This window comes from Papio anubis, chromosome 17, assembly GCF_008728515.1.
Source record: "Papio anubis isolate 15944 chromosome 17, Panubis1.0, whole genome shotgun sequence".
NCBI classification, from domain to species: Eukaryota; Metazoa; Chordata; class Mammalia; order Primates; family Cercopithecidae; genus Papio; species Papio anubis.
In genome coordinates this window covers 54,080,017-54,100,295 of record NC_044992.1, presented here as the reverse complement: position 1 = coordinate 54,100,295, position 20,279 = coordinate 54,080,017, and the positions used below count along the sequence as shown (strand labels likewise).

The window sequence follows — 20,279 nt, the reverse complement described above, 5'->3', positions numbered from 1 at the left end:
GAAACTTCCCCAACCTTGTGAGAGATCTAGATATCCAAATACAAAAAGCTCAAAGAACACCTAAGAAATTCATCTCAAAAAGATCATGACCTTGGCACAAAGTCATCAGGTTATCTAAAGTCAAGATGAAGGAAAGAATCTTAAGAGCTGTGAGGCAAAAGCATCAGGTAACCTATAAAGGAAAACCTATCAGATTAATAGCAGATTTCTCAGCAGAAACCCTACAAGCTAGAAGAGATTGGGTCCTATCTTTAGCCTCCTTAAACAAAACAATTATCAGCCAAGAATTTTGTATCCAGTGAAACTAAGCTTCATAAATGAAGGAAAAATACAGTCTTTTTTCAAACAAATGCTGAGAGAATTTGCCATTACCAAGCCAGCACTACTGACTGCTAAAAGAACTGCTAAAAGGAGCTCTAAATCTTGAAACAAATCCTCAAAATACACCAAAATAGAATCTCCTTAAAGCATCAATTTCACAGGACCTATGAAACAACAACACAGGAAAAAAAAGAAAAAAAAAAAAAAGCAAGATATTCAGTCAACAACTAGCACATTGAATAGTACCTCACATCTCAGTACTAACATTGAATGTAAATGGTCTAAATGCTCCACTTAATAGAGAATGGCAGAATGGATAAGAATTCACCAACCAAGTATCTGCTGTCTTCAAGAGACTCACCTGACACTTAAGGACTCACTCACATAAACCTAAGGTAAAGGGGTGGAAAAAGATATTCCATGCAAATGGACACCAAAAGCAAGCAGGAGTAGCTATTCTTATATCAGACAAAACAAACTTAAAGCAACAGCAGTTTAAAAAGGCAAAGAGGGACATTATATAATAATAGGACTAGTCCAACAGGAAAATATCATAATCCTAAATATATATGCACCTAACATTGGAGCTCCCAAATTTATAAAACAGTTACTACTAGACTTAAGAAATCAGACAGACAGCAACAATAGTAGGGGGCTTCAATACTCCACTGACAGCATTAGACAGGTCATCAAGACAGAAAGTCAACAAAGAAACAATGGACTTAAACTACACGCTAAAAAAAAATTGATCTAACAGAAATTTATAGAACATTCTACCCAATAAATGCAGAATATGAATTCTATTCATCAGCACACGGAACATCCTCCAAGATAGACCGTATGGTAGGCCACAAAACAAGACTCAACAAATTTAAGAAAATTAAAATTACAGCAAGTACTCTTGCTACAGTGAAATAAACTAGAAATCAACTCCAAAAGGAACCCTCAAAACCATGCAAATGCAGGGAAATTAAATAATCTGCTCCTGAATAATCATTGAGTCAACAATGAAATCAAGATAGAAATTTAAAAATTCTTTGAACTGAACAATAATACTGACACAACCTATCAAAACCTCTGGGATACAGCAAAAGCAGTATTAAGATAAAAGTTAATAGCATAAAATGACTACATCAAAAAGTCTGAAAGAACACAAATAGGCAATCTAAGGTCACACCTCAAGGAACTAGAGAAACAAGAACAAACCAAACCCAAACCTAGCAGAAGAAAAGAAATAAGCAAGATCAGAGAACTAAATGAAACTGAAACAAGAAAAAAATGTAAGTCAGAAACCAAGTAGACAAAAGAGAACTAGGCAAATCCTAATGCCATGGAGTCTATCAAAATGTCAAAAAGAAAAAGCAAGCCAAGCATCATATCTATATGGTTCACTGCTGCATATATAGGCATTAATGTTTATTACATAAATGAATAAATAAGCATTGAAGAGTTTTTATTGCTTTTTACTTGCTGCTCGAGGACTATAAAGACTATCACATTCACATAGCCTTGATTCTAACAAAATAAAATCTGGGCCAGGTGCAGTGGCTCACGCCTATAATTCCAACACTTTGGGAGGCCAAGGCAGGCAGATCACTTGAGGTCAGGAGTTCAAAACCAGCCTGGCCAACATGGTAAAACCCCATCTCTACTAAAAATACAAAAATTTAGCCAGGCATAGTGATGCACGCCTGTAGTTCCAGTTACTTGGGAGGCTGAGGCAGGAGAATCCCTTGAACCTGGGAGGCAGAGGCTGCAGTGAGCCAAGATTGTGCCACTGCACTCCAGCCTGCCTGTGTGAGAGAGCAAGACTCCACCTCAAAAAAAATACATACATACATAAATAAACCATCTGATTCACTATAAAAGGAACATACCACAAAATAATAATGGCCATATATGACAAACCCGCAGCCAACATCCTTCTGAATGGGGAAATGTTTAAAGCATTCCCTCTAAGAACTGAAACAAAACTATTCACCACTTGTATTCAATATATTACTGGAAGCCCTACCCAGAGCAATCAGGCAAGAGAAAAAAAATAAGAGGCATCCAAGTTGGAAAAGAGGAAGTCAAATTATGTCTGTTTGCTGATGATATAATCTTATACTAAGAAAACCCTAAAAACTCCTCCCAAAAAAAAAAACTCTTAGATTTGATAAACAAATTTGATAATGTTTAAGTAGATAAAATCGGTGGCATTTCTATACCCTAGTATCAAGCTGAGAACCAATCAAGAAGGCAATACCATTTAGCTTAGCTACAAAAACCAAAGTACCTAGGAATACATTTAACCAAAGAGGTGAAAGATCTCTACAAGGAAAACTACAAAACAGTGATGAAATAAACTATAGAGAACACAGACAAATGGGAAACATCCCATGCTCATGGATCAGAAAATTAATATCGTTAAAATGACCATACTGCCCAAAGCAATCTACAGATTCAGTGCAATCTCTATCAAAATACCAATGTCATTTTTCACGAAATAGAAAAAAAAATCTTAAATTTTACGTGGAACTAAAGGAGCCCAAATAGCCAAAGTAATCCTAAGCAAAAGAACAAAGCTGGAGACATCACATTATATGGTAATATATCAAATTATACCGTAACAGTAACCAAAACAGCATGGTACTGCTATAAAAGTAGACACATAAATTGGTGGAACAGAAAAGAGAACTCAGAAATGAAGTTTCATATCTATAACCACTTGATCTTTGACAAAGTTGACAAAAACATACACTGGTGAAAGGACACTCTTTTCAATAAATGGTAAAGGGAAAATTGGACTGCCATTCGCAGAAGAATGAAACTAGACCCCTATCTCCCACCATATACAAAATCAACTCAAGATGGATCTAAACTTAAATGTAATACTCAAAGCTTTAAGAATACTAGATGAGGCTGGGCGCAGCGGCTCACGCCTGTAATCCCAGCACTTTGGGAGGCTGAGGCAGGCGGATCATAAGGTCAGGAGATCAGACCATCCTGGCTTACACGGTGAAACCCCGTCTCTACTAAAAATATAAAAAAATTAGCCAGGCGTGGTGGTGGGCGCCTGTGGTCCCAGCTACTCGGGAGGCTGAGGCAAGAGAATGGTGTGAACCCAGGAGGTGGAGCTTGCAGTGAGCCAAGATCAGGCCACTGCACTCCAGCCTGGGCGACAGAGCGACAGTCCATCTGGAAAAAAAAAAAAAAAAGAATACTAGATGAAAACCTAAGGAAAACTCTTACTGACATTGGTCTAAGCAAAGAATTCATGACTAAGAATTCGAAAGCACAAGCAACAACAACAAAAAAAGGCAAATGAGACAACTAAACTAAAAAGCTTCTGCACAGCAAAAGAAATAATCAACAGAATGAACAGACAACTTGAAGAATAGGAGAAAATATTTGCAAACTGTGCATCCAACAAGGGACTGATATCCAGAATTTACAAAGAACTCAAACAGATCAATGACAACAAAAACAACAAATAATCCCGTTAAAAAGTGGGCAAATGACATGAATAGACATTTTTCAAAAGAAGACATACAAATGGCCAAATGAGTATTATGAAAAAATGGAAAGTAGTGTGGAGATTTCTCAAAGAACTAAAAATAGAACTACTGTATGATCCAACAATTCCACTACTAGGTATATACACCCAAAGGAAAAGAAACCATTATCTCAGAAAGATACCTGCACTCATATGTTTATCACAGCACAATCCACAATAGCAAAGATACAAAATGAACCTAAGTGTCCATAAATGGATGACTGGATAAAGAAAATGTGGTACACACACACACACACACACACAGTGGAATACTAGTCAGCCATAAAAAAAGAATGAAATAATATATTTTACAGCAACATGGATGAAGCTATTATCTATCTTTCTGTTTCTGAGTTGTTTCACTTGAGATAATGAAAGCTATTTATAGGTAGGAGCCAAATGTATAGGTGGGAGCCAAATGTGTACACATGGACATAGAGCGTGAAATAATAGTTACTGGAGACTTGGAAGTGTGGGAAGGGGGTGAAGGATGAAAAATTACTTAATAAGTACAATGTATAACTATTCAGATAATGGTTACACTAAAAGCCAGACTTTACCAGGATGCAATGTATCTACGTAACGAAACTGCATTTGCACCCCTTGAACTTATACAAATAAAAAATAAAAAATATATAATTCCAAGGACCAAGCATAAGAACTTGATATCACCTAATGGAGAAATAGAAGAATTGCTAACATCAGGTCATGAACACCACAGATTTCGTGTTTTTGGAGGTACTGTTTCTACCATTAATACGAATACCCTTTCCAACCACTTTATTTATAATGTATAAGTAATGTAAACTAAAGGTTATTAAGAGACCCATAAGTATCTGAAATTTTTAGGAATAGATACAAACAGATTTCTGGCAAAAAGAAGAAAGCGCTGTTAAGGATGAAGAAGAAGACAGATGTGAGATTTCAACAGAAAAAAAAAACACGCACACAAACAAAGTCATGGGAGTAAGAATTATTTTGGCATGTATGAAGATTTATGACTAATCGGAGTATGGGGTTCTTGCCTGGGAAAGGTACTGTGATAAAGGGAAGAGTGGTGAACAAAATTATGAAGGGATGAAGAGGCTAAGCATGAGAGTTTGGCCTAGACTCATTTGATAATAGGAAGAGCATCCAAATTCTTGAGCAGGAAGATGACATGGTGAAAATAGTATTTTAAGAGAATTAGTCTAGCAGTTAATGTGCAGGAAAAACTAGAGATTAGAGATAGAATGTTAGAATATTGGGGCAGTTTGAGCCAGGTTTTGTAATGCCTTTTATGACAAAATTCATATCTAATTTTTCTCAGCCTACGCTAGTGGGAGATTCTGTAAAATATAAATTAATTCATATATTAAATACCACCCCTCCCAACCCCAAAATCAGTTACAAAATTATTATCTTCTATACTTTTGAAGAAGCCTTTTTTACCTGGATTCTGAGAGACCATATAAGAAACATCAGCCACAGCTTTAAGGAAATTTGAAAAATCCAGCATTCCATTAACTATAAAAATGATTCCAAAACAGAAGGGAAAAAAAACTCCATCAGCAAACATTATTAGCAAACTCCCTAAGAACATAAGATAAAAATGGCAACTAAAAATGTAAATAGAATTAACTAATGACATTAGAATACTATTATCTATACACAGAGCAGTAGACATATATAGAATGTAAAAAGAATATTTACCAGAAAAAAATTTACATATTATAATTAGGTAGTAAATAGTGTTCTAGCAGTAATAAGAATGCTATGGGACTAGTACTGTAGATACAGCAGTGCTCTTTGCTCAACTAATTTTTATATTTGTAATTCTTCAAGATTCTTCAAGTTAAATAACTATGAATTCATTTTCTCCTGTCATGAAGCAAATGAGCCCAACTTTGACAGGGTTTATTTACATCAGTGATGTTATCTATGTTATGAAGAAAACAAGTATAAATCTATATTTCAATTTAATGTCATCTGAGCAGAAATAGCCTACAGAGGAATACTTAAGGGCTTCCAATCATCTGCAGAGGAAATGACAAGGCTTGGTTGTTCTCACTTCCATACCACAGAAGCACTTTCTCCAGCACTGAAAAATCTGTCAAGTTGTCTATCTCCACTTCTTCAGTGTAACAACTTGAGAGTGGGTTCTCCTTTCTTTCAAAAACAGTGAAATATCTGTCCAAATTTTAATGAACTACTTTGACTTGTTTTCTGATATTGTTGTGACTTTGGGTTAGCAAAGATCTTTCAGATAAGATATCAAAAGCAATTCATAAAAGAAAAATTGTAGACTGGACTTCATCAAAAGTATGAACTTTTCCTTTTCTAAAAACATTCTTAAGAGAATAAAAAGTCAAGCCACAGAATGGAATAAAATATCTACGAATCACATATCCAGTAAAAGACTTATATTCAGAATATATAAATAATCTCAAAATACAATAATAACAACACAATTTTTCAATGGGCAAAAAATATACAAATGGCAAACGAGCACATGAAAAGATATTCAACATTATTTAATCATTCAGGAAATGTAAATTAAAACCACAATCAGATAATAACCGTATATCTATTAGAACAACCATAATTTTTAAAGGCTGATCAATTCAAGGATGGCAGGAGCATTAAAACAAAGCAGTATACAACAATATGAATAAATCTTAGTCACATTTACAATATGAATAAATCTTAGTCATATAATATTAAGTGAAGAAAACAAAAGATTATATACAGCATGAAAAACTTTTTACTAAAGTTTTTTAAACAACTAAAATTTTTGAACTATTTTACAAAAATACCTATCCATAACAATAATACTATTTGAACAGAAAAATAAGAGAATAATGAATATAGGATTCAAGATAATTCTTACCTCAGGTTGGGGAAAACAGAATAATAGGTTGCTTAGTAAAGTTTATGGTTAGATGTAAATTATTGACAAGGTCCTACTTTTTATTTTGGGTGGTTGGGTCAAGTACCTATTATATTATTTAAATTACATAACTAAATAAGATTAGACCATGCGTGGAACAATAATGAGAATATGTCATAATCCAGTCTAGTAATTAATCAATCCAATTACATAAACCTGAGGCCAATTTTCAATATCATTATTGTAAGCAATGTTCTTGTAACATATAAAAATGTTTCATAATATATAATATGACCAAAAATGATGTTTTTATAATATATTTCAAGGTTTAGCTTTCCTATCATTTGTAATTAATCTGACAAACATATTTATGATTGCAGACCCTTAAACTAATACTGAAAAGATAAAACTTACCATCAATATCAATAGTCTTTAGTGCCTGTCGCATTTCTAAATCACTTATAGAAATTCTCAAGATGCCGAGGATCACTGGAAGATCATTCACATAAATCTTACCACTTCGAATTTTACTAAAAATTTTACAGGCTTTATGAAGTGCTGCACAGACATAACAAAACAGTTAGTTAATTAATCAAAAATAATTATCCTTATTCCCCCAACTATCTTTCAAAAAAATAATAATCACTAAAAGAAAGGGGAGCAAATCTGTATTTTCAGCCTTTCAAACTTCTTTCTTTTTTACCCCACCCTCTTCAATCTTTAAATATTCAAATCTTTCAATCTGTTTCCTAAAGAACTTTCAGAAACTGTCAGAAAAGTCGCACAAGGGCACACAGGCAAAGGCTTCCACAACTTGCCCTGGGAATAGTAAATTTTTCCTCTGTGTTCCCATAGCACTTACTATGTATCTCAGTCAAAGCCCTTGGTATTATGATTGCTTGCATGTCAATATCCCTCACTAAACTGTCAGCTTCTATGAAGCAAGATTTTTCATTCTTCTGTTTCCAGTGCCTAATTAAGAAGAAATTCTCAAAAAAAGTCTATTGAACTGAATTTTTTGGTTCAGTGGATACTATACTTTATTTTCAGAAAAGAGGCAATCGATGATAGTGCTGTTTTTGTTTGTCTTTTTAGAGCCAGAGTTTCTCTGCTGCCCAGGCTGGAATGCAGTAGTGCAATCATGGCTCACTGCAGTCTCAAACTCCTGTCTCGAAATCCTGGGCTTAAACAATCCTCCCACCTCAGCCTCTCCAGTAGCTAGGACTACAGCTGTGTGCCAACATGCCCAACTAATTTTTTGTTTTTATGATTTTTTGTAGAGATGGAATCTCACTATATTGCTCAGGCTGGTCTTGAACTCCTGGTCTCAAATGATCCTCCCACATTGGCCTTCCGAAGTACGGGGAATACAGGCATGAGCCACCTCACCCAGCCCTGACAGTGATAAATACAAAATAATGACTAAAGAGTTGATAATAATGACTTTAATAAGTTTTAGTAGAATTTTGGAGGCGGAAGCCAGATTTCCATGAAATGGGAAGTGAGAAAATTCAGCAACTAATGAAAACAACTCCTTCAAAAAGCTTTTCTGAAAAACACTGAGTATAAAATTAGCAAAGCATAGACCTTGAGAAAGCAGAAGAAAATCAAGAAACAAAAGGATTAGTCTGGTGAAAGGGCACCTTTTCCAATGAGACAAGATGAAAGGACATGAATGTTGTTTGTAGGTAGGAATATCAAGGAGTTTAGGAAGCTTCCCAATAGCCTTTACTAACTCTCTACGAAAAAGCAAAGCCACATGATCCAATAATCCCACTTCTGGATATTTAGCCAAAAGAATTAAAATCAGGATTTTGAAGAGACAGTAGTACTCCCCTGTTCACTGCAGTACTATTCACAATAGCCAGCCTATGGAAAACAATCTAAATATCTGTGGAAACAACCTAAATGTCAGATAAATAAGGGGGGAAAAAGTATGTTATATACATATAATAGAATATCATTCAGCCTTTAAAAAGAAGAAAATCCTGTCATATGTAATAACATGAATGAATCTGAAGGACATTATGCTAAGTGAAATACGCCAGTTAAAGAAGGACAAATACTACAGAATTCCAATTATATAAAGCATCGAAAATAGTCAAACTTATGGAACAAAGAATAGAATTGCAGTTGCCAGGAACAGGGGGTATGAGGAAATAGTGAGTTGCTAATCGGTGTGTACAAAATTTCAGTTACATAAGATGAATAAGTTCTGTAGAAATACTGTACAATATTATGCCTATAGATAAGAATAACCTACATTTTTACAATCTGTTAAGAGGGTAGATCTCATGTTAAATATTCTTACCAAAATAAAATTTTTTTCAAAAGAAACAGGGCAGAAAAGATTAAGTTTCATAGATTTCAGACTAGCAAGTTTTAATTTTAATTAAGTAAAACATTTTTAAATGTTTAAAGCTGGATAGGTGACATAATTGAGTATTTGAGGAGAGTAGTGAAGGTTTGGAATAGGTACCAAAGGAAACAGGAGAGATCACACCAAAACTTAAAGTGAATACCAACTGGTGCTAAGGGCAGCTGAGGTTGGAAATTGTACAATCATAGTGGCACCAAATGGAGAGGTCAAGGAAATAAAATTCTAAATAAAAAGAGCTGGAAGCATAAGAGATTGTGAGTGAAGAATAAGACATTAAAGTCTGAGATTTTCACATAATGACAATGTGCAATTTGTGGCCATCAGTGTTGGTCAGGGGAATCAAGGTAAAATAATTGGTTTTGAAAGTGTGAAGCTACAGCAGTATGAGTCACTCATTTGGACACTAAGATACACAATATGACAACCAGAGTTAAGGTAAAAGGAAAACTATGAGAAATTATTCCACAGGTATAAAGGAGAAGCCCAAGATATGGGAGAGGTCAGTGTCATGAAAGCGTGAAGGGTAGTATAAGCCTTAAGATACCAAAGAATAAATTCCAGTGATACCAGTGACTCCAGCACTTACTAATTTATCCATGGGATGTAATATGCAGACATTTTTCCAAAAAATACACTTGAACTAGTATAAGCTACATATTATATTTTACCTATCTTAACCAATACAACCAAAGATATTTATGGATTAAACTATCCACTTTTGCTTCCTCACAGCCCGCAGCATTTGCATATCATGTATTATTAGTTGATACCATAAGCCATTAGAATTAGATGAAGAGGCACTAACTGCTGAAACAATTCCTAAAAAGCACATAATAAGGAAATGTATTCAAGAAATTTTAGAACCTCTTATTACCACTTAATTCTTGTGAGTATAAATATCCATGGGTTACTTCATCATATAATGTCATGTAGAGGTTAGATAGCATTTCCTTTTCCCTGTCAAAGAAACAGTCATATTAGAAAGTGGCAATGAAAATATGCAAATTCCATTTTAAAATATTAGCAAACCTACCAATAGTCTGAGATTCATAAGCACCTTTCTTGAAGAACTGTCCAAGTTAAGGAAAATTCCGTATTCTTCACGTCAGAAGTCCCACCTTATTTCTTTTTGAGATATTTTTCTATAAAGCAGAATTTACCCTAGTCTGTAAATAGTGCCCATGACCCACTATCCTTTGACTGTGGTCCAATTTTTCCTATTCTCAATACGAGTCACAGCAAATTTTTAAGGAAGTTATTATAATAAAGCAAACAAAAACATCTTTAAACAGCCAAAGAATCTCAGATTCCATCACTTACCAGTAAAATGTCTGGAAAAGATGATTTATCTAATACTGTAACATGTAAATAACTAAAATCATATAATGTTAGTGTTGGAAGACATCTTAAGAGTCCATTTAGTACAAGATCCTTATACAGATGTGGAAAGTGATGCCCAGAGATGTAAATTTTACAAAAGTCTAAGCATGTGAGGTCAATCAGGACTCAAATCTAAGTCTTCCAATTCCATATACAGTGCTCTTATCTCTACACAATCCTAAGAGCATAGTTAGCATAAACTACTTGATATTCTTTATGTGGAAGGGATAAATGATTCTGGAAAGAAACACTCAAGTCTGAACTCAACCTTCAAGAAACAGAGTACAAGGATTTAAATACCGAGTAATTGCGGAAGATGTACAAAGAGGTGATGAAGTCTTGTGAAGGCTGTACTGATTCGGCAACTTGCATAAAGAGTTTTCTTTCCTAGTCACCTTCTCCTTTGACAGCTTCAGAAAAGGAGGGATAATCTAGAGCCAAATGCAAGTATGTTAGTGCCTGAGGTCACACTGGTAATTCAGCATTCTTGGATGATAAAACTCTTAAAAGATAATTAATCATACCTTGGCTCCTCATTAATTATGCTTCTGGTGTAAAATTGCCTTTTGTAATTAAATTACATTTAATATAAAGTAAAATTTAAATAAACTATACAATGTTCTTTTGCAAAGCCATGGTTTTCTTAAGTATGCACTTAATCATGTCATTAATAGTTGGTCAATATATAGTAATGGATTTTACAAAGCAGGGAAAACCTATGGTATAGAGAGAACAAGAAGACTCAGTCATCAGACTCTAGGCTATATATAAAGGCTTTGACTTAAGTGCAACATGGAGAATCAACACAGTTATTCAAATGATACAGGTAATTTTGTTTTTTATTATCTCTATCATTGAGCAAATTATCCACTTAAGATTGCATGTATAAACACGATTCCAAAAAGGCAAGCAGCTAGGTGGAGAGGAAAGTAGCACTTTAGAAAAATGAGAATTCTAATTATAGGTGTCTTCAATTTTACATGGAACCCTGAGCACTGAGTTTTAATGACCATGCAAGACGTGGAAAAAAGACTCTCACGTTACACAAGATTGACAGGAATTGGTACTGAGATGCCACACAGAACCAAAACCTTTAAAAGACAATGTTTTCAGCAAGAGTGGGGAAGGAAAAAACTTATCCCCTAATGAAAAAATATGATTAAAACATGTCTCCATCCCAGCTCCAGGTTGGAAAAAAAGGAAGACTATTCCTCCTGATTAGTCATAATCATAACTCTACATATATGAGTTTGGAAGTCAAATCTACACCAAATATATGGGCCAGGGAAACAGAAACCAAAAACTTCATTTAAAATGACCTCTGATTTGTAACACTTCTGAAGCGCATGGCAAAGGAAAAAGCAAAAGCAAATTATCTTTTTTAAAATTCTCTTGAAGAAGGGCAAATTGAAAATTCCCACAGATTTAGATCAACTATATATGAAAGAATGTACAAAATATATATAACACTCAAAGAACAAGTTAACATGAGTGAGAATCAGACAAAACAAAAAACACAACATTTAGATCCCCCAAGAATTTCGTATAGTGAATTGATCAGATACCAATCTTGAAATAACTATAGAATATGAGGAAAAAACATGACACACGGCATATTTTAAGAACCATCAAATAAAATTTCTGGAGGTAAAAAATAGAATCACTGAAATTAAAATCCCAAAGGAAAGGTTAAACTGTAGATTAGATTCAGCTAGATAAAGAATAAGTGAACTAGAGAGAAGATGGGGAGAAACTACCAAGAACAAAATCGAGAGACAGAATAGATGAAAAATATGAAGCAATGTTAAAGAATATAGAAAACAGGATGACAAAATCTAATACACATCTAATAGAAGATACAAAGGGACAGTAAAGAGATTGAAAGAGGGGAAATATTCTAAAAGATAAATATATTAGAATTTTCCAGAATTGAAGAAAGGCACGCATTCTCAGATTTAAGAAGCACAGCAAATACTAAGACAGAGGGGAGAAAAGGAAATATACCTCTAAATATATCATAGTGAGCGACAACACAAAAAGATATTCCATGTTCTAGTATCTGAAACTGTGAATGTCACCTTATTTGGAGAAAATGTCTTTGCAGATGTAATAAAGTTAAGATCTTGAAATGAAATATACAATGACAGGCGTGCTTGTAAGAGAAAGGAAGAAGGAGATGAGATACAGACACAGGAAAAAAAACCCATGTGAAGACTCATGGGAAGATGGAGGCAGAGATGGGAGTTATGTTGCCACAAACCAAAGAACACCTAGAGTTGGCCGGGCACAGTGGCTCACGCCTGTAATCCCAGCACTTTGGGAGGCCAAGGCGGGCAGATCACGAGGTCAGGAGATCGAGACCATCCTGGCGAACACGGTGAAACCCCGTCTCTACTAAAAATACAAAAAATTAGCCAGGGGTGGTGGTGGGCACCTGTAGTCCCAGCTTCTCCGGAGGCTGAGGCAGGAGAATGGTGTGAACCCGGGAGGCAGTGGAGCTTGCAGTGAGCGGATATCGCGCCACTGCACTCCAGCCTGGGTGACAGAGCGAGACTCCGTCTCAAAAAAAAAAAAAAAAAAAAAAGAACACCTAGTGTTCCTGTTAAAAAAGCAAAAATGTTAGCAGCTAGCACAGTAAAAAAGACAAAAAAAAAAGTTTAATAGAAAAAAAGGCAAATTTTTCATAAGCTCCTGAAAGATTCCTTGTTCTATTTTTTTTTTTTTTTTTAAGAAGAAGGAAAAGGAGAATGAAGAAGAGAAGACAAGGAGCAAGAGGAGGTAGTAATATTTAAGACTGTGACATTTCAACACTTGGACTAAAAAATATAAGGGAATGTTTGAGGGCTAAGGAAAACACTTGAAGGTAAAAGAAAAATTTCCAAATCTTTATTTACCTCAGTTCTTTTACTGTGCTGTTGCACTTGTAAACTCTTTCTCCCACCTTTTTTTCCTACTGAAAAATCAGAGGACTTTTCTTCTCCACAAAGGAATACTGACGTTTCAAATCTAAATGACACAGAAATTGGAATCACTCTTGAATTTCTTTTTGCTTTTTCTTATTCTTTTCAAATTTTAATTATGGAAACTTTCTAACATATACAAAAATATACAGAATCCCATCACCCAGTTTCAACAGTGGCCAATCCTATTCCATCTATATCCCATCCCTGTTCCCATCCCTTATTATTTTTGAAAGAAATCACAGTATATTATTTCATCTGTAAAGATTTTAATAGAAATCTCTACAAGGTGTCTTTTTTTGTAGAGATTGGGCTGGGTGTGGTGGCGCATACCTGTAATCCCAGCACTCTGGGAGGCCAAGCTGAACAGATTTCTTGAGGTCAGAAGTTCAAGACCAGCCTAGCCAACATGATGAAACCCCATCTCTACTAAAAATACCAAAAAAAAAAAAAAAAAAAAAATAGACATGGTGACACACGCCTGTAGTCCCAGCTACTCAGGAGGCTGAGGCACAAGAATCGCTTGAACCTGGGAAGGGAGCTGAGATCGAGTCACTGTACTCCAACCTGGGTGACACAGCATGACTCCATCTCAAAAACAAAACAAAACAAAACAAAAAACACCATATGACAGCTAAAAATTAACAATTTCTTAATACCATCAAATATACAGGCAGCATTCACATTTCCAGTTGTCTCGTAAATTTCATAAAACTTCTTAACATTTTGCATCAGGACTCAATAAAATCCCAGCATCACAGTTGACTGAAATGTCTTTTTAACTTCTTTTCATCTATAAGTTCTCCTTCTATACCTTTTACTATCATTATAATTATTATTACTAGGTCATTTGTCTTGTAGATTTTCCACAGTCAGGATTATGCTGATTGTATCACCATGGCTGTAGGATTCTAGACGCTTGAACATATTAAAGTTCAATAGTCGAGGGAGATGCAAAACCACTCTCTAGGTGGTGATGGTGATGTTATTCCATCAGGAAGCACATAATGTCCAGTTGGCTACTTGTGGTATTAGCAGCTACTTATAAATAATAACTAGATCTAGTAAATCATGAGGGACTGGCTGGGCATGGTGGCTCACGCCTGTAATCCCAGCACTTTGGGAAGCCAAGGTGGGCAAATCACCTGAGGTCAGGAGTTCAAGACTAGCCTGGACAATATGGTGAAACCCTGTCTCTACCAAAAAAAAATAATAATAATACAAAAATTAGCCAGGTGTGGTGGTGCATGGCTGTAGTTCCAGCTACTCAGGAGGCTGAGGCAGGAGAATTGCTTGAACCTGGGAGGCAGAGGTTGTGAGCCAAGATTGCACCACTGCACTCCAGCCTAGGTGACAGGGCAAGACTCTGTCTCAAAAATAAATAAATAAAAATAAAAATAATAAATCATGAGAGACTGCAAAGTGGTTATATTATAAATCCATCATTCCTTCAATCATTAGTTAGAATATTTCTTTTTTCTGTGTGTAGAGATGGGATCTTGCTAAGTTGCCCAGACTGGAATGCAGTAACTATCCACAGGTGTGATTATAGCACACACTACAGTTTCAAACTCCCAGGCTCAAGTGATTGTCCCACCTCAGCCTCCTGAGTACTGAACTATAAGCACACACCACCATGCCTGGCTACTAGAATACTTCTACAAATAGAAACTTTCTCTCATGTACTATTTGGTTGCCCAGTGGTACAGTTTCATATAGAATGGCAAGATATAGAGAGATTCAACTGATTTAAAAAAAGAAGAAGAAAGAAAGGCAAGATAATTGCTCTATTGTTTTCCTTTATTTACCACTTTTCATAACAAAGACTTGGCTCACTTGTAACCTCTAAAAATGACAAAATAATTTTATACCATTTTGAACACATAGACTTAAATGTATTTGATGCAGTTTAATTCCCTGAAATTATTATACTTATTGATGCTCCAATTTTCTCATCTTTTATAGGAAAAGGTGGGAGCCTCTTCAAGCAGGCTCTTGAGTCCTTCTGATGATGCCCTGGTAGCAGTCTTTTTTATTAATAGTTTCCTTATCTCCGGAAGACAAGATGTTCCAGGCTTACTGTACATTTCCTTTCACAGACATGCAATCAGCATTTTTCTAAAGAGCCTTTTAATAAGAAATGGTATTTCAAGACTAAAGTTTGGGCATTAGAAGCTGAACTTCTTTTTAATCAACATTCTTCTTTCTTATTGTTTCTCTTCTTTCTCCTTTTTCCTCTTATTGGACTGTCAAAACCTTTTTTTTTTTTTTTTTTTTTTTTTGAGACAGAGTCTTGCTCTGTCACCCAGGCTAAAAGCACAGTGGTGTGATCTCAAGACCTTTCATAACACAAACATTCCATAAACCAGGGTTCCCCAACCTCTGGGCCGTGAACCAAAACTGGTCCACACAGTAGGAGGTAAGTGGCTGGAGAGGAAGCATTACCACCTGAGCTCCACCTCCTGTCAGATTAGCGGCAGCATTAGGTTCTCATAGGGGCACAAACCCTATTGTGAACTGTGCATGCAAGGGATCTAGGTTGTGCCTCCTTATGAGAATCTAATGCCTGATGATCTTCTGAGGTAGAACAGTTTCATCCAGAAACCACCCCTGCCTCCTCCCCATCCCCTTGTCTGTGGAAAAAATATCTTCCATGAAACCAGTCCCTAGTGCCAAAAAGGCTGGAGACCACTGCCATAAACTATACAACAATAAGATAAAATGTAATTATGAATTACATTTGAATTAAATTTTAGAAGAGAAGACACATACTCTTATGTGTGCTTCAAGTAATCCAGGGTAGACTTAAATTTCAAGAACAACTCCTCAGGACAGAGACTAACTAGACTATATCTATGAGAGCTTCAGGTGAACTCAGCCCTAAGCAAAATTGTGACGTAAAAAAAAAATTATAATTCATGCCACTCCCCTTTCTTAGCAAGTTCCTTGGCCTTTTTTTCAAATTTTATTTATTTATTTTAAGTTGATAGATAAAATTATATGTATTTATTCTGTTTCTTAAATTTATTTTTTAATTGACAAATAAAATTATATGTATTTACGGCATACCCTGCTCCTTTTTTTCTGACTTATTTCTCCAAGAAAAAGTATCTTGCTTTTTTGACACACTATCCCTTTAAATCCAGTCTCCCAAATTCATACCCTGTGAACCTCCATACTTTGCTCTTCACTTCCCTGAAGCTGCCAAATGATTAGATCCCTCTGCAGTCCTCTAGTCTCAAAGCAAGGACTTTCAACTATTTTGCCTATGACCTACAGTCAAAAGTACATTTTCTATTGAGGTACAATATACATACACAGAGAGAAGAGGTGCAGTAGAAAGCAAGGGAGAGAGAGGAGGAGGGAAAAGCACTCTAATGTTTTCAATTCTATTCTAACTTATTTATTGGGAAAAAAAAAAAAAACTAGTAGTAAACCAGCTGCAGTGGCTCTCACCTGTAATCCCAGCACTTTGGGAGGCCAAACTGGGAGGACTGCTTCAGGTCAGGAGTTCAAGACCAGCCTGGGCAATATAGTGAGACCCCACCTCTCCAAAAAATTTAAAAATTAGCCAGGCGTGGTGGTGCACACCTGTAATCCTAGCTACTCAGGAGTCTGAGGCAGGAGAATCCCTTAAGCCCAGGAGGTCCAGGCTGTGATGAGCTATGATCATGCCACTGCACTCCAGTCAGGGTGACAGAGTAAACTCCTTCCTCAAAAAAGAAAAAAAAAAAAAAAAAAAAAACTAGTAGTGACCTCCTAAACTGATTTCATGACCCATTAATGAATTGCAACTTGCAGTTTACTGGTGCTTTATATACCCCATATATCCTTATTGAAGTTGAGCCTTCTTATTTCTAGTATAATCATGACTTCCACTCCATTACATGACTTTTGATCTTTCACCTTTTTTCAAAAAATGATAAAGAAAATAAAATTTTAATCTGATGAATGTAAGGCCTCTTTAAATTATCAGGCCCAAAGAGGCATTAAAATGAGATAGCAGTCACTGTCTCACATCCCCTTGAGCTAAGCAATTATTTCAAAGTTGCCTGCTATGTGGACTCTAGACTCTCACCAAGTAGCCACAAATTAACCTAACAATGCCATACACTGGATACCATAATTCATACATTACAGTTCAGCACTGTATAGCCAATCACTAATCAATGTTATTTCTGTAAACCAGTGAGAATTCCTGAAAAACAACTTTTGTAATCAACCCATCTCCTGATTGGTACCTTTTTTCTTAAAAACTTGAACCTCTCCTTTGTTCTCCAGAGTACCTCCCAAGTGTTTCCCAGGCTGCAGTCCTCAACCTGGACCCAAACAAACTCTCTACTTATATTAATTTTGCCTCAGTTTCCTTATTTAGGTAAACGAAAGTATAAGTGTATTTTTAAATTATGAGCTGCTTCACACATTTCATAGAATAAGGATGATTTGGTATACATAATGAATAAGTAAAAACATTTGTCCCGTACCCCATTTTTAATTTTTTTTTATTTTTATATATTTAGAGGGCACAAGTGCAGATTTCTCACATGCACATAGGCATTGTGGTGAGTTTAGGCTTTCAGTGTACCCAGCACAAAATTCAACCCTCACCCCTCCTCCCTTTTGTAGTCCCAATGTCTATTATTCTACTCTGTATGTCCATGTGTACCCATTGTTTCGCTCGCACTTACAAGGGAAAACATGCACTGTACCCCATTCTTTTGAGGCATGTGCTTTCCACAGTGCTAACCTATCTTGAACAATGCTAATGGAAGAAGATAAAGGGATGCTTCCACGACCTTCCTTTTCTTCCTAGGTAACAAGTTTTATCGTAGTCTTCTAGAAATAATTGCTTCATCTTTTACCATCTACCAAACAGAAGTAGTGGTGAAAACGTTAGATTAAATAAAAGTGAAATACAGATTTCTGGAAGGTAGAGGAGATTTTTATTTAGGTGCCTCTCCAATCATAATGTGTAGGTAATTTCCAGTTTCACCAACAGGTAAGATGAGCATTTAGTTAAAGATGAAGTGACATAAGCTCTGAATGTTTTCCCAGAGGCTTCTGTACTTTTTAAATTTCTCAGTCATTTTATAAATAATAATAAATACAGATTGAGTATTTCTCCTACATGCATATAAAATGCTAGAACTTCTATAACTAACAAAAGGCAACCAGGCAATGCAGCATACAAGAAAGAACTGCTAAAAGATTCAAATAGCTTGGCCAGGCGCAGTGGCTCAACGCCTGTAATCCCAGCACTTTGGGAGGCCGAGGTAGGCGCATCACAAGGTCAGGAGATCGAGACCATCATGGCTAATACAGTGAAAACCCGTCTCTACTAAAAATACAAAAAATTAGCCACACATGGTAGTGATCGCCTGTAATCCCAGCTACTCGGGAGGCTGAGGCAGGAGAATGGCTTGAACCCGGGAGGTGGAGCTTTCGGTGAGCCAAGATCATGCCACTGCACTCCAGCCTGGGCAACAGAGTGAGATTCCATCTCAAAAAAAAAAAAAAAAAAAGGCCGAGTGTGATGGCGTGCACCTGTAGTCCCAGCTATTCGGGAGGCTGAGGCAGAAGAATCACTTGAACCCAGGAGGTGAAGGTTGCAGTGAGCCATGGTTGCACCACTGCACTCCAGCCTGGGCGACAGAGTGAGACGCTATCTAAAAAAAAAAAGATTCAAATATCTTAATTTCATGGAAGGCACAAAGTCAAGCCAAGAGGAAAAAACCTTCTGTTTCCTTCTTAAATTCTCTTTAAGACAAACTTAACAGACATATGGATAATTGTTCTCCTCTAACTAGAATCCTATGATTCCAGTTAGCTTATAGCTTCCTTATAGGCTTCCACATGTGATACAGTTTGACTCTGTGTCCCTACCCAAATCTCAAGTTGAATTGTAATCCCCAATGTTGGGGGAGAGACCTGGTAGGAAGTGACTGGATCATGGGGGCAGATTTCCCACTTGCTGTTCTCATGATACTGAGTGAGTTCTCATGAAATCTGTTTGTTTAAAAGTATGTGGCACTTCCCCCTTCATTCTCTCTCCTGCTGGCCTTGTGAAGGTGTGCTTGCTCCCCCTTCCCCTTCCACCATGACTCTAAGTTTCCTGAGGCTTCCCCAGCCTTGCTTCCTGTAAAGTCTGCAGAACCATGAGCAATTAAACCTCTTTTCTTTACAAATTATCTAGTCTCAAGTAGTTCTTTAAAACAATGTGAAAACAGACTTAGACAACATGGAAGCCTATAGACTTCCACGTGGTTGCGAGAGAAGTCAGAAAAAATGTAAGAACAGCTATTTAGGAGTTAAAATTATGCTACTGAAAGAATGACCACAAATATGTATGATCCTATACACACGGTACATTATGAGAACACATAAGCTACGTTTTGGCACTCTTAACTTGCAAAAGAATAATTCAATAAAGTAAGTTCAGAGTTTTTAACTTACATTTTTTTATATTCTGGGCTCAAACTCCTAACTTCCGGTGAAATTTTCTTCTCTATTGTTTTAGAAAACTTGATGTATTTCTTGTGGTTAATAGTTCCTGATGGCAAGCCAGTTGCAAAAGAATTAGAGCCATCATCTAAGAAGTCAATATTTTCCTCTGCCTGGGGAATATAAGAGCTACAATCAAGCATGTCATCTTTGCACATACATATTAAATATGAAATTCTGGGTCAAATCATTCATTTTAGATCGATATTCCTTCTCAAATAGTGCTACCGAAGAGAATTTTGATGAAAAAGGTTTTACTCACTAGTGTATTATTTTTCCAGATTCAGTACATACTCTAAATAACTCCAATTTTCCATAGTGCACTATACA

At 36.0% G+C, this 20,279-nt stretch overlaps 1 protein-coding gene across 11 annotated transcripts in view; it reads right to left on the bottom strand.

Annotated features, from left to right (window-relative positions):
• The window catches only part of LOC103878903 (EF-hand calcium-binding domain-containing protein 3), a 514,301-nt gene that overhangs the window by 484,125 nt on the left and 9,897 nt on the right, over nt 1-20,279 (bottom strand). For all 11 annotated transcript variants that reach the window (XR_004179475.1, XM_031657656.1, XM_031657654.1 and 8 more), the window contains 6 exons: nt 19,902-20,062; nt 13,383-13,494; nt 10,789-10,919; nt 9,983-10,065; nt 7,143-7,286; nt 5,291-5,365 (listed from right to left, as the gene is read on the bottom strand). Coding sequence is in view for 10 of the 11 variants with exons in the window: in XM_031657656.1 (XP_031513516.1) it covers nt 5,291-5,365; nt 7,143-7,286; nt 9,983-10,065; nt 10,789-10,919; nt 13,383-13,494; nt 19,902-20,062 (706 nt within the window). In the remaining variant the exon portion in view is untranslated. The remainder of the gene's footprint in view (nt 1-5,290; nt 5,366-7,142; nt 7,287-9,982; nt 10,066-10,788; nt 10,920-13,382; nt 13,495-19,901; nt 20,063-20,279) is intronic.